At 50.7% G+C, this 11,511-nt stretch overlaps 1 protein-coding gene across 1 annotated transcript in view; it reads left to right on the top strand.

The window, feature by feature from the left end:
* The window catches only part of LOC110334995 (uncharacterized protein C8orf76 homolog), a 13,315-nt gene extending 4,524 nt beyond the window's left edge, over nt 1–8,791 (top strand). The window contains exons 4-6 of the mRNA XM_021217072.2: nt 1,700–2,136; nt 5,243–5,375; nt 8,503–8,791. Of these exons, the coding sequence (XP_021072731.1) occupies nt 1,700–2,136; nt 5,243–5,375; nt 8,503–8,700 (768 nt within the window). The 3' untranslated portion in view covers nt 8,701–8,791. The remainder of the gene's footprint in view (nt 1–1,699; nt 2,137–5,242; nt 5,376–8,502) is intronic.
* Nucleotides 8,792–11,511: the final 2,720 nt, after the last annotated feature.

Genomic DNA, 11,511 nt, shown 5'->3' with positions numbered 1-11,511 from the left:
ATGGGCGTGTGAGTGGGTATGGGCGTGTGAGTGGGCATGGGCGTGTGAATGGGTATGGGCGTGTGAGTGGGCATGGGCGTGTGAGTGGGTATGGGCGTGTGAGTGGGTATGGGCGTGTGAGTGGGTATGGGTGTGTGAGTGGGCATGGGCGTGTGAGTGGGTATGGGCGTGTGAGTGGATATGGGGTCTGAGTATGGGTGCTGGGAGCCCAGAGACACTGGATCTCCCTGGAGCTGTTGTTGTTGCCCAGTGTGGGTGCTGGGAAATCTGGGGCCTCTGCAAGAGCATCAAGTTCTCTTAACCACTGAATCATCTCTTGTCTCCATTGTTTTATTGTTGCAGTGCTGGAAAAATCCCTGAGACACATTTAAATGGATTTTAATGTCCAAAGAGGGACATACTAACCATGCTAGCAAACCCTTGTTTATTAACTTAGCATACCAGCCAACTTTAGATTATTCATCATATTATCAGAGTCATAGTCTAGAGGCCAGCACTCTGCTGCATGTCTGTAACTCTAGTAGAGGAAGTCTGGTAGGAGCATCACAAGTTCAAGGCCAGCCAGTCAAGGCTACATAATCCCGGCCCACCAAACACATATCCTTTTCTTTTCTTTTCTTTTTTTTTTTTTTAAAGCAGGAGTGGGGAGGGATTATGGTCTGTGTGTAGCACCTGCCTGATGCTAACATACACCTGCTTTCCCAGTGACAATGTGTTTTTGAATAATAGTGCATTATAGACAGCGGCAGCAAAAGAGTAGCTTCTAGGGACAATCCAAACATGATCTCATTAGAAATAAAAGGCAGAATTAAAGCAACGTTTTTACATGTTGTTTATTTGCATAGAGGGGTGGGATACATAGAGCAGAGCAGTGTGGCAGGAAGAGGTGAAGGTCGGCAGACAGCTGGTGGGAGTCAGTTTCTCCTGCTGTCACATGAGCTCCAGGGATGGAACTCGGGTCCTCGGGCTTGGCAGCAAGCACCTGTACCCATGGAGCCACCTCCCAAAGGTACATCCTGACCTTAGAGAGTTCATTGCTCCACAGCCACACCTATGGCAGACATGGTGCTGTGCTGGAACACTAAACCTTAAGCAGTAGAAAGAGTAAAACCAGGTGTGCTCAGTGTTCCGGTAGGAATGGAATCACCAAATAAGTTACTGGGACTTTATCTCATGTTTTCCCACTTGCTATCGGAATGTTCCGGGAACCCAGTAGGTGTCCACCAGTAACTGGGCTGAGAACCGGGTAGTTCGGCCTTCGACACTCAGTTTAGTTCTGTGCAGGAGTGTGACTGGGGCAGGCTGGGCTTTCCTTCCACTTCAGATCAGATTGAAGGTCATCTCATTCTGCCATCTGCTCTCTGTAGACGAACTTGGAAAAAGTGAGCCCTTTCCCTAATCCACAGGCTCTTTGCCTAACCCATATGGCAGGTTAGGCAAGAGATAATGGCTCTCAGAGAGACATCGAAAGGGTTTTCTGATCAGAAGGAACCCCTATGCCCATGTGTGCATGTGTGTGCCAGCCATAGCTTTCATGCGGAGGACAACTCGCAGGAAATCTGTGGAAGGCTTAAGTTCACTTGACCCATGCAGCACTTACAGATGCCTCTGGTTTATAATACATACAACCTGGGCCTTTGGGGTCCCATTTTTATATAAAAACATTTTGTAGTTAAGGTTTTCTGCTTTCTCTTCTCAGGAAAGCAAAGCCACCAATGCAGACCATCTGACCGTGGTGCTCCACCTCCACCTGGCCGTCTTTTCCAGCCTGCAGAGCCAGGAACAGATGATCCTCTGCCTGCACAAGCTGATTTCTTTGCACCCGCTCAACCCGTGGATCTGGTATAAATTGGCAGAGGCATACCTGAGTCCAGGGCCCGACCTGCCAGCAGGCGTGTCACCGCAGGGACAGAAGAGTTCTGCCTCAAGTGACAAGGCCATTGGTCCTTCCTCTGTACACTCAGGAACAGGCTCTCTTTTGTCATTGCCTGCGACCTTGCCTGAGAGTGCACTGTTCTTCACGGAAGTGAGTGGTTGTAATGCTCAGGAGAGTATGCAGACCTGCCGGGCAAGGCGGAGGGAAGAGGCACAGATGGAGGCTCAGAGGAAAGCGTGCGCCTCTCTGCTCCGCGCCAGGTAAGCTGGGGAGCGCATGGCAGCACATAGGAGCCTGCAGAAAGGCTGCTGCTTTTCTGTTAGTTTTTAAGGGAGGAAAGAGTTCTTTAAATAAAAATGTAAAGTTAACATACATGATATGTAGAGATGGCAGAATCCCATACATGGCTGGTGAGAATTTAGACCAGTACAGCCATCCAGATATCAGAGTGGGGTTCAGAAAAACCCAAGTTGGGGCCTGGAGTGTACTCCTTCAATCCCAGCACTTGAGAGGCAGAAGCAGATAGACGCTGTGAGTTTGAGGCCAGCCTGGTCTACAGAGAGTTTCAAGACAGCCAGGGCTATGTAGAGAAACCCTGTCACAAACAAACAAACACACTCGAAAACAAACAAACAAAAAAAACCAAAACTGCCGTATGACCCAGCTGTGCACTCCTGGGTACATGCCTGAAGCAGTCTGAGCCAGCATGCCACAGAGATACTTGTACATCCATGTTTGTCACTGTTCTGTTTAGTGATTAAGAAATGGACACGGGGATCCCTAATGTCCTGTTAGTGTGAGAAGACTCAGACGTCTGGGAAATGAATTCCAAACCACAACAGGACACGAGTGAATATTAAAACACGTCACAATGCCTGCTAGAGGCCTGGAATCTCAGCACTTGGGAACCTGAGGCAGGAGGCTCATGATCACGATGTAGACCAGGCTGGCCCCTGGTTCATAAAGATCCACCTACCTCTACCTCCTGAGGCCTGGAATCAAAGGTGTGTGCCACCATGCCTAGTGACTGTGTTGCTTTTATTCACATATGCCAGGCACTTGCTTGGTGCAAGGATCATAAAGATGATTAAAAATAAAGTAAAAACGAGACTCTCGTTCCTTGCAACAGTCACTGTGTTGAAGAAAATATATATGTAGCCAGGGACTGGCACACAGCTGCTGAGGGCTATGTCCTAGTGTGAGCAGTCACCATGGAGACCAACCGAAGGGAAGAAGCAGCCTTTCCGGGGCTGTGCTCGTGCTGAATATCCTTAGCAGCTGGCCACCAAGTAGTGGGTGCTTTGTCCACACGCCTTCGTAGTGTCCCTTGTGATTTGGGGCTGCACAATGAGATGAGTTTATGGCCCCAAAGTCTTATGTCTGTGCAGTCCACAGTCCTTTGTGTTGTCTTGCTCACCCAAGTACTGTTCGTCAGGCGAGGAAGGTGTGCTCTTGTGTTTGGCGATATAGAGAGGAAGCTTGGCTAAAAGGCCTAGGAGCAGTGGCACGGTCTGCTGGTGTCTTAGGTAGGGTTTTTATTGCTGTGAGGAGACATCATGACCACAGCAACTCTTCTAAAGGCAAGCGTTTCATTGGGGCTGGCTCACAGTGTCAGAAGTTTAGTCCATTATCATCATGGCAGGCAACATGGCAGTGTGCAGGCAGACATGGTGCTGGAGAGGCAGCTGAGAATTCTAGTTTTGGCAGGCAGCAGGAAGAGAGAGACACTGGGCCTGGCTTGGACTTCTGAAACCTCAAAGCCCACCCACTCCCAGTGGCACACTTCCTACAGTTCCTAAAGAGTGGTCACGCCTACTCCAGCAAGGCCACAGGTCCCAATCCTTGGAGATAATGCCAGTCTCACGCAGAGCACCGCAGGTGGCAGGAGCAGCAATGTGGGAGAAGCCCAAGGGGAGCTGTGAGCCGCAGTCCCAGGCGAGGGGATCATGGGGCCTGAGCCAGATCTGACTCTGATGGACTCTGAGTAATGGCTGATGTGGGACGTCTGAGCTTGGACTGCTCTGATGGCCAGCTGTCTGGCCTTGCATGGTTATGGACTCTGAGCTCCAGGTTCCTCACCTTGCTAGATGGAGGAATGGGGGAAATGCCCACAGCCTGAGGGTGTGGAGGTAAAGTCACCTCAGGTACCCACTGAAGCTGCATGGTCTGCGACAAGCAATTGGTAAATGCCAGGAAGAGCCCTTTCATCGCGTCTGGTTTTTTATTAGCTTGAGACTTTACCATTTCTGCTTGTGGGTTGGTTTTGAGGCAGTGCTCACTGTGTAGCCAAGGCTGGCCCGGAACTTTCCTGCTCTGTCTTCAGCTGGGAATACAGCCTTGCGCTGCCGCCCTGGCTTAGGTGTTATCTTAAAGATCCCATCCTTTTCTTGAAGGCCCAGAGAATAGTCATAAACTTTGAATTGGAGTGTGATCTGAGCTGTGATCCAGAGAGGGAAAGTGGGCTAGAAGAGGCCATTTGGAGCTGTGGAGAGACGAGTGGAGAGGCCATGATTACCAGGGACGGGATCCGACTTGCGATAGTGCAGTACTAGTAAAAGTAGAGAATGGCGTTATTGCAGTGTGGATAGATGGGATTGGTGACCAGCTGAGGTATGGGGGAGGAGGGAGAGGAGGAGGGGGAAGGAGAAAGGGAAAGGAAGAGGAAGAAGAGGAGAAGGAAGAGAGGCGGAGGAGGAGGAGGAAGAAGAAGAGAAGGAGTAAAGAGGAGGAGGGAGAAAAAGGAGGAGGAGGAGGAGGAGGAGGAGGAGACTGGGTGCCCTGGGTGCAGGGGTGGATTGGGCGCTACTCGCTGAGGTGGAATATGCCAACAGATGGGCGGGGCAGATTCAGGATAAAGGGATGAATGACTTCAGCTTGATGTATTGAGAATGTGATGCCTGTGGAACACCCAGCCAGAGCCCCTCATTAGGGAAAGAGGACTGAGCTCAGAAGAACAGAAGAGTGGAGACACCAGGTTAGGGTCACTGGGGACGTTCATAGTAAGGCGGTTGTGAAGTGACCGTTTGAGGTTTGGCCCTGTTTTGATACTCATGTCTGCAGCAAAGCTAATTACACCTTGAGATCCAGGCTGTGTGGAGACAGCAGAGGCCAGCATCCCAGGAACAGACCATGTGGCTGGGCTGGCTTTGAGCTTCTTCGCTGTGTCAGCCCTCTGAGTCCTGGTCCTTTCTCAGGAAGGCAGCTGTTGAGAATGGAAGCTGTAGGCACTCGGGGATGGTTCTGGTGAAGCCAGCAGGACTCCTGGGCGCCTAGTGCCCAGCTCTGGCTGAGCTCCTGCTGTCTGCTGCCCTGTGGCTCAGGTCCCTGGAGCGAAGCCTCTCCCACGGAGACTTTCTGTTTCCTCAGGCTCTTGCTTCAGCTCGCCCAGTCTCAGCAAACGTCATTCGCTTTGGAGAAGAACTTGAGGACTCAGCAGGAAATTGCAGGGAAAGTGAAGGACTTCAACTTTAGGGAAGATGCATTGCTGCTGATGGAGGAGGTACGTCTCCCCTCAGGTTTGTGGAGGGCAGCGCCACGGTGATTTTGTGCTGTTCCCATACCAAAACCAGCTCTCCTTCATCGTGAAGGACCTCTGTCCCCCTCCACTGTGTGCCTTTGGGTTTCCCCAGTCACCAGAGTGGTCCTCCGTCGTTCACCTGCTGTATCCCTGCTTCCTGGTTCTCGGCAGTGTTTCCACATTGTTTCAATGTGGATTCACCGAGTAGTAAGTCTTTCTCTGGAGGTGGGGCCCAGGACCTGGACCTGCTAGGCAGTCAGTATGCCACCGAGCCAGCCATGGTGCTGGACTTGACGCTAATGGGCAAGTGTCCGCAGCCGAGCAGGACTTTCTGTAGCTTCTCTTCTCCTCTCCTAACAGCTGGTGATGGGGAAGACAGGCAGGGCTGGAGGAGGCCTAGAGAGGATGCAGGTGCCTGAGGTTAGGGCCAGCCGTGAGAGGTGTCCTCCCACTCCGTCCACCCTGTCACCTTGATGTCTACAGAGAAGTGCAGATGCCATTTTTAAGCCTCTGGCAGCCCTTTCTGTCGCTGGCTTTCTGTAGAGAACACAGCTGAGAACAGCAGTGGGAGACTGCGTGCTTCAGCCGCTGGCTTTCTGTAGAGAACACGGCTGAGAACAGCAGTGGGAGACTGCGTGCTTCAGCCGCTGGCTTTCTGTAGAGAACACGGCTGAGAACAGCAGTGGGAGACTGCGTGCTTCAGCTCTTCTGCTTCCTTCCGGCACAGTGGCAGGTCTCAGAGAAGCCCTGGCCTGGCTGACCGCGGCGCCTGTTAGCATGCAGAGCGCCTGCTTGGCCTCTGGGCCCAGCATCCATCCTTCTCCCATGAGAATGACTCTTTGTCTGTGTGCATGATTCCTTTAAGAGTCACTTACTGCGCATTTGCTATCATCACCAGGGCTTCAGTTACTGTCCTTGTTGCTGTGAGAAGCCACCTGACAACCTGTGTTGTCCAGGCTGGTCTTAAACTGCTGGGTTCAGAGGGTCCTTGCTGTGGCCTCCAGAGCAGTTAGAGCTGTAGATTGCAATTCAATTCAATATTCAACATTGCAGTTCAATATTTAATCTTAGGTGTGTGCATGCTGAAATCAGATGTGTGTCACATCAGTGAGCTCCATTGCTAATCCAGTGTATGATACATGGACCGTGTTCTCCTCCCATGATACTTTACATGCGTCCCATGTTCAGGGATCCCCGACGCCCCCTTTCTAATGTGCGTGGGTAAATGCGGGTGTGTGGAGGAGAGGGAGAGGCGAGGTCTCCTGCTGACCTTGTGTTTGCTGTGTAGGCCCTGCTCAGGAGCTTCCAGGGACCCTGTCTCTGCCTCCCATCTGTCGTCACAGGGATTATGGGAACTTTACCTTGATGCACGCTTTTTCACTGGTTCCCAGGATTAAAAACAGCCCTCGGGCACATAACTCGGGTTATTTTACTGTCTGACAGTCCCTCGGCCACCACTTCTCACTGTTTGCCCTGGCCTGCCTCAGAGTGAAAGCTCGCCTTCCCAAGTAGCTTGCTCTTAAGATAATGACTTCTAGTGTTTTATTCCATATTTTAAAGTACTAATTTTATATACCTTTAATACCAGCACATGCTAGGCAGAGACAGGTGGATCTCTGTGACTTTAAGACCAGCCTAGTCTACATAATGAGTTTGAAGCCAGCCAGAATGACATAGAGAGACCCTGTCTCTAAATAAATAAAAACCAATTTTCATCAAACCCAAGAAGCCAGCCTTTGTGAGACATGCCATGTTGCTGCTGAAAGGAGGCTTAACACCGTTGACATGTGACATATCATGAATGCAGCAGTGAAGCCCCCCAGAACTGATGCGTTAGTAAGGTTTAATAAAAAGCACAGCATCTCATTGACTGTGTAATGTGGGGCTGTGGAGGTGGCTCGGTGGGAAAGAGCTCTTAGCTGCAAGCATAAGCCCCAGGACCTGAGTTCTAATCCCCAACCTCCACATAGAAGCCAGGCATAGTTGCAGATGCCTGGAACCCTAGCACTGGGGACGGAGAAGGTGGATCCTGTGTGCTTGCTGGCTGGGGACAGAGAAGGTGGATCATTTGCGCTTGCTGTGCTGGGGACAGAGAAGGTGGATCCTGTGCGCTTGCTGGCTGGCCAGCCTAACTGAACACCCGGCTTGAGGCTCAGGATGGCTCTAGGAGGCCATCTCAAGGAAATCAGGCAGAGGGTGGCTCAAGAATTCTTCCTTTGGATTTGGTATGCACAACTGAGGGTGCATATGCCCCACACATGTGCACACACAAGCACACACCACACATGTGTGCACACACACAGAGCCTGTAGTCTGAAGAGCCATTCTTTGGTTGTACTTGTAGTTTTCATGGCCACATTAGTTGTTGGAGGAGCCGTAAATTAATGTCTCGAGTGCCTTGTCCAGCATTCCTGCTGGCTGATGTGTAAGTTCTCACTCGCGCTTTGAAAGCTTGTTAGGACCTCCTTCTCCTCACTGCTGTTACTCATTACCAAAGGACCACTCACTGAGATTACAGAAAGGCTTCCTAGAACTTAAGTTTGAATTGTCTCATCAAATCCTGGGATGGAGTCTGTGTTCCTGCAGTTGTGACTGTGACCAGGAGGGGGCAGGATTGTGCCTCTAGCGGGATGTGCTATGGCCCGGAGAGACCCTTGGCTGTGGAGGGTTGGAGTTTTCAGGTCTGAGAGGGGTTGACACAGCAACCTGTTTCTTGGATCTTCATTCTCTTTGACTTCCTTGGGGGAACCTGGACAATATGAATTCGTGTCTCACATCATACCCTGACTGAGCTCTGCCCCTACTTTTCAGCCCCAGTCTCTCACCTGGAGGAAGAAGCCCACAGCTACACTGTTGTCAGAATAGTCTTTGGCATAGATTCAGTGCTCCCCGGAGCCCAGGCGGGACAGCTGCCACCTTAGGACTCAGGGAGAATGAGAACGGAAACAAGGCAGGTGGCATCCCTGATACTGGGACCAGGGCCCCTCCTGTGGTGCAGCGCCTCCCTCAGGGCTTCAGTGTGAAAGGCTTTTCAGCTGGTAAATGATCTGTCTTCCACCTCTGTAACTGGGATAATGTTTTGTTTTTTCCTCTCCTCGTGCTGACACAGGCTATGGGGGAAGATATTGTCCCAGAGAAGATAAAAGAGGAGCTTCATTCGGAGGTGAAGTGTGTGGGCCCCGCAGCCCTGACTGCCTTGGTGGTTGCATCCTCCAAAGAATTTGAAGACAAGTGGTTCAGAAAGATCAAAGACCATTTCTGTCCCTTGGGAAGTCAGTTCCACGTGGAGATTGAGATCATCGCTTAGGAAGTCGCTTCTGAACCGGAATGGCCTTGTGTACTTAGATCTGTGCAATCATGGAAAACGAAAATAAAGAGGAGTCTTTATATTGTTTATAAAAGTTTCTCTCCCAGGCTATTTCAGCTGTTTTCAGCTTTGTTGTTTGTTTGTTTGTTTTTGCGTCTTTGGTGCCCTCAGTGCTGGCTTCGTAGGCCTCTGCCAGGTCCACAGGCACCTGGTGGGAATGTAAATACAGGGCTGTGCTAGGTTTTGTTGTTGCTGCTGCAGACGTAGCAGCTTTAAGGGTTGACGGAGACTGATGGTTTCAGAGAGCAAGGCTCAGTCTCAGTGGCCAAGAAGCAGAGGGAGACAGAGAAGGGTCTGGAATAATACCGCTCTCAAGGACACGCCCGAAGTGACCTACTTCCAACTAGACCATCACCTAACGTTCCCACTGACTCCATGTAGTACCCTCCAGCCGAGCACCAGGACTTCAACAGTCTTGGATAGTCAACAGGGAGGATATCTCCTATTCAAGCCTTAGCAAGAGACTTTTTAAGATGTTCTGGTCCCTTGAAAACAGTTACTATGTTGCAAGAATCGATGGCTCAAGTGCATCCATTAGGAATGACCAAGAATACTGACAGGTTAAGAGTACATCGGGTGTGTCAGGAACTGCAGTCAGGTGTTCTTTTTGCCAGCTTCCTGGGTGCTGGCAGAAGATGGGGATACTCCTGAGTCAAAGATAGGATTCCTTCCCCCCCCAGGCCCAGCCATCCAGAGGAGCCTGAGCGTATTATTCATGTTGGCTGCTTTTGTCTCCAACACGAATAATCCGCGTGTGCCCACATGCGCAGGAGGCTGGCTGCACCTGTGGGCACACATGGATGCATCCTGTCCCAGGGAATGTGCATCACTGCCTCCAGTGACTTACACATGCCAACTTGCCCTACAGGGATTGGGAAACCCAGGCTGCTAGAATGACGGGTGTGCCTGCCTCTTGGACTCCTGCTCTTGCTATGCAGCCATCCCGAAAGATGTCTGGAGCAAGCATTTGCTCAAAAGACACAGGAGCCAGAGGCAACCCAGATCCCTGTCTCCTTTAGCCACATAGACCACGGTCCCTAACATCGTCTGCGTGTACAAAGGGCCATTTTCTTACTCAAGGAATTACCCAGGACAGAATTACTCTTTTCTAGTGGAAGTAATAAGGTGAACCTCACCCTGTGTTGTTGCTTATTTAGACTTTAATGGAGCGATGACTCCAGCCCTTGATAATGGGTGCAGTCCCCAGGATTCCTCCTCCATCCTTCCCCTCACTCCCCTCAGACAAGGGGCTGACCGTGCTGAGTGAGGACTCTCAGGGAGTTGACCAGTTTGACCAGCAAGTGCAAGTTTTAGGTTCTCCAATGGGAAAAAGAAGACTACAATTAAGAGGCACTGCGGTTTTGGAAACGGTCAGCAAAGGAACACCGGTCCAGCCATTGCTTCCTGAGCTACATCACTTGCTACTCACTGTATGATTCTAAGGAGACGTGGGCTGGAGCCGGTGGTCTAGCAGAGGATCACTCTCAGGGACATAAACTAACATGACTTACTGTGCCCCTCACAGTGTAGCTGTGGCCACCTGGAACTCTCCCGTCTACATTTCTTTCCTATTAGCCTTTCTATGGGTCCCCCTCTCTATCTCTATCAGATAGCTAATTCACAGGTCCCTGCTAAACATTGGCTTTTTAAATAATTTCTGGTGTTTCTGGTTTTCCTAGAAGCTAGCATGCCTGCCTGCCTCTTCTCTTTCTGAGGCTGAACCCCTTTGTCCTGTATACCTGGCTTTCCTGGAAATGCTCCCTGTTCTCCCCCAGCCGTGGGCTCAGCTCCATCCTTGTTCCTTGTGGCCATGCTTCCAGTTCTCTGGTCTCCCTCCCAACCTCCCACCCACACCTGAAGGCCTGGTGGTTTCCTCATCTTGTGTACAGCTCACTCCTGCCTCACCTTTCAGTTAGTGAAGTGTTGATGTGAGAACCAACATCAATGACATCCAAAGCCTCAGCTGTCACTGAGGAAGGGAGGGGCATCAAGGATGACAGGGCATCTGCATTTCATCACCCGAGTTCCCCCCATCATTTCCAGGACAGATGGGGAAAGTAATGAATGGACAATGACTCTGCTGGAGAGGAGGCGTCCCTGCTGTGTGCTCATACATCTCCACCCGCTTGCCAAAGAGTGAATCACTGGGAAGTGAGTGTATGGTGACACAGGTGTGGGTGTCTGCTCTCCAGCAAGGGTGGGATGCTCGGTTGGTTACTTTCCTTGTTGCGGTAACCGAATACCTGCCAGGAAGCGATCTATCGAAAGAAGGAGGGGTTTATTTGGCTCGCAGTTTGAGAGCACAGTCTGTCATGGCAGTGAAGACCTGGTAGCTGGGGTTGGGGTCACTGGTCGGGTTGCACCTGTAGTCAGGAAGCAGAGGGAGATGAACATGTGTGTGTGTGTGTGTGTGTGTGTGTGTGTGTGTGTGTGTGTGTGTATACACGAGCGCTCGCATGCGCTTAGCTCACTTTCTCCTTTCTTTTAGCTAGGACCTCAGGTCATGGGAAGGTACAGGACACACTCAGCATGAGTTTCAGTTTCAGTTCCAGATTCTGTTTTCTTGGCAATGATGATAAGCTGTCATAGACATTCTGTACTTGTAGATGTCCTTACTTCAGCCCTTCCTTCCAAACAGGACGTCCTACTAGTTATTTGAGCTGGTAAATGTCTTCAGCATTTCACACTCTTATACATCTACAAACTTTATATTGGAGCTAGGATCTTACCAAGGTCTTTCTCAAAGTTGCT

Source organism: Mus pahari, chromosome 17 (genome assembly GCF_900095145.1).
Source record: "Mus pahari chromosome 17, PAHARI_EIJ_v1.1, whole genome shotgun sequence".
Lineage (NCBI taxonomy): Eukaryota > Metazoa > Chordata > Mammalia > Rodentia > Muridae > Mus > Mus pahari.
The sequence above is the reverse complement of the archived record's forward strand: the minus strand, read 5'-3'. Positions and strand labels throughout refer to the sequence as shown.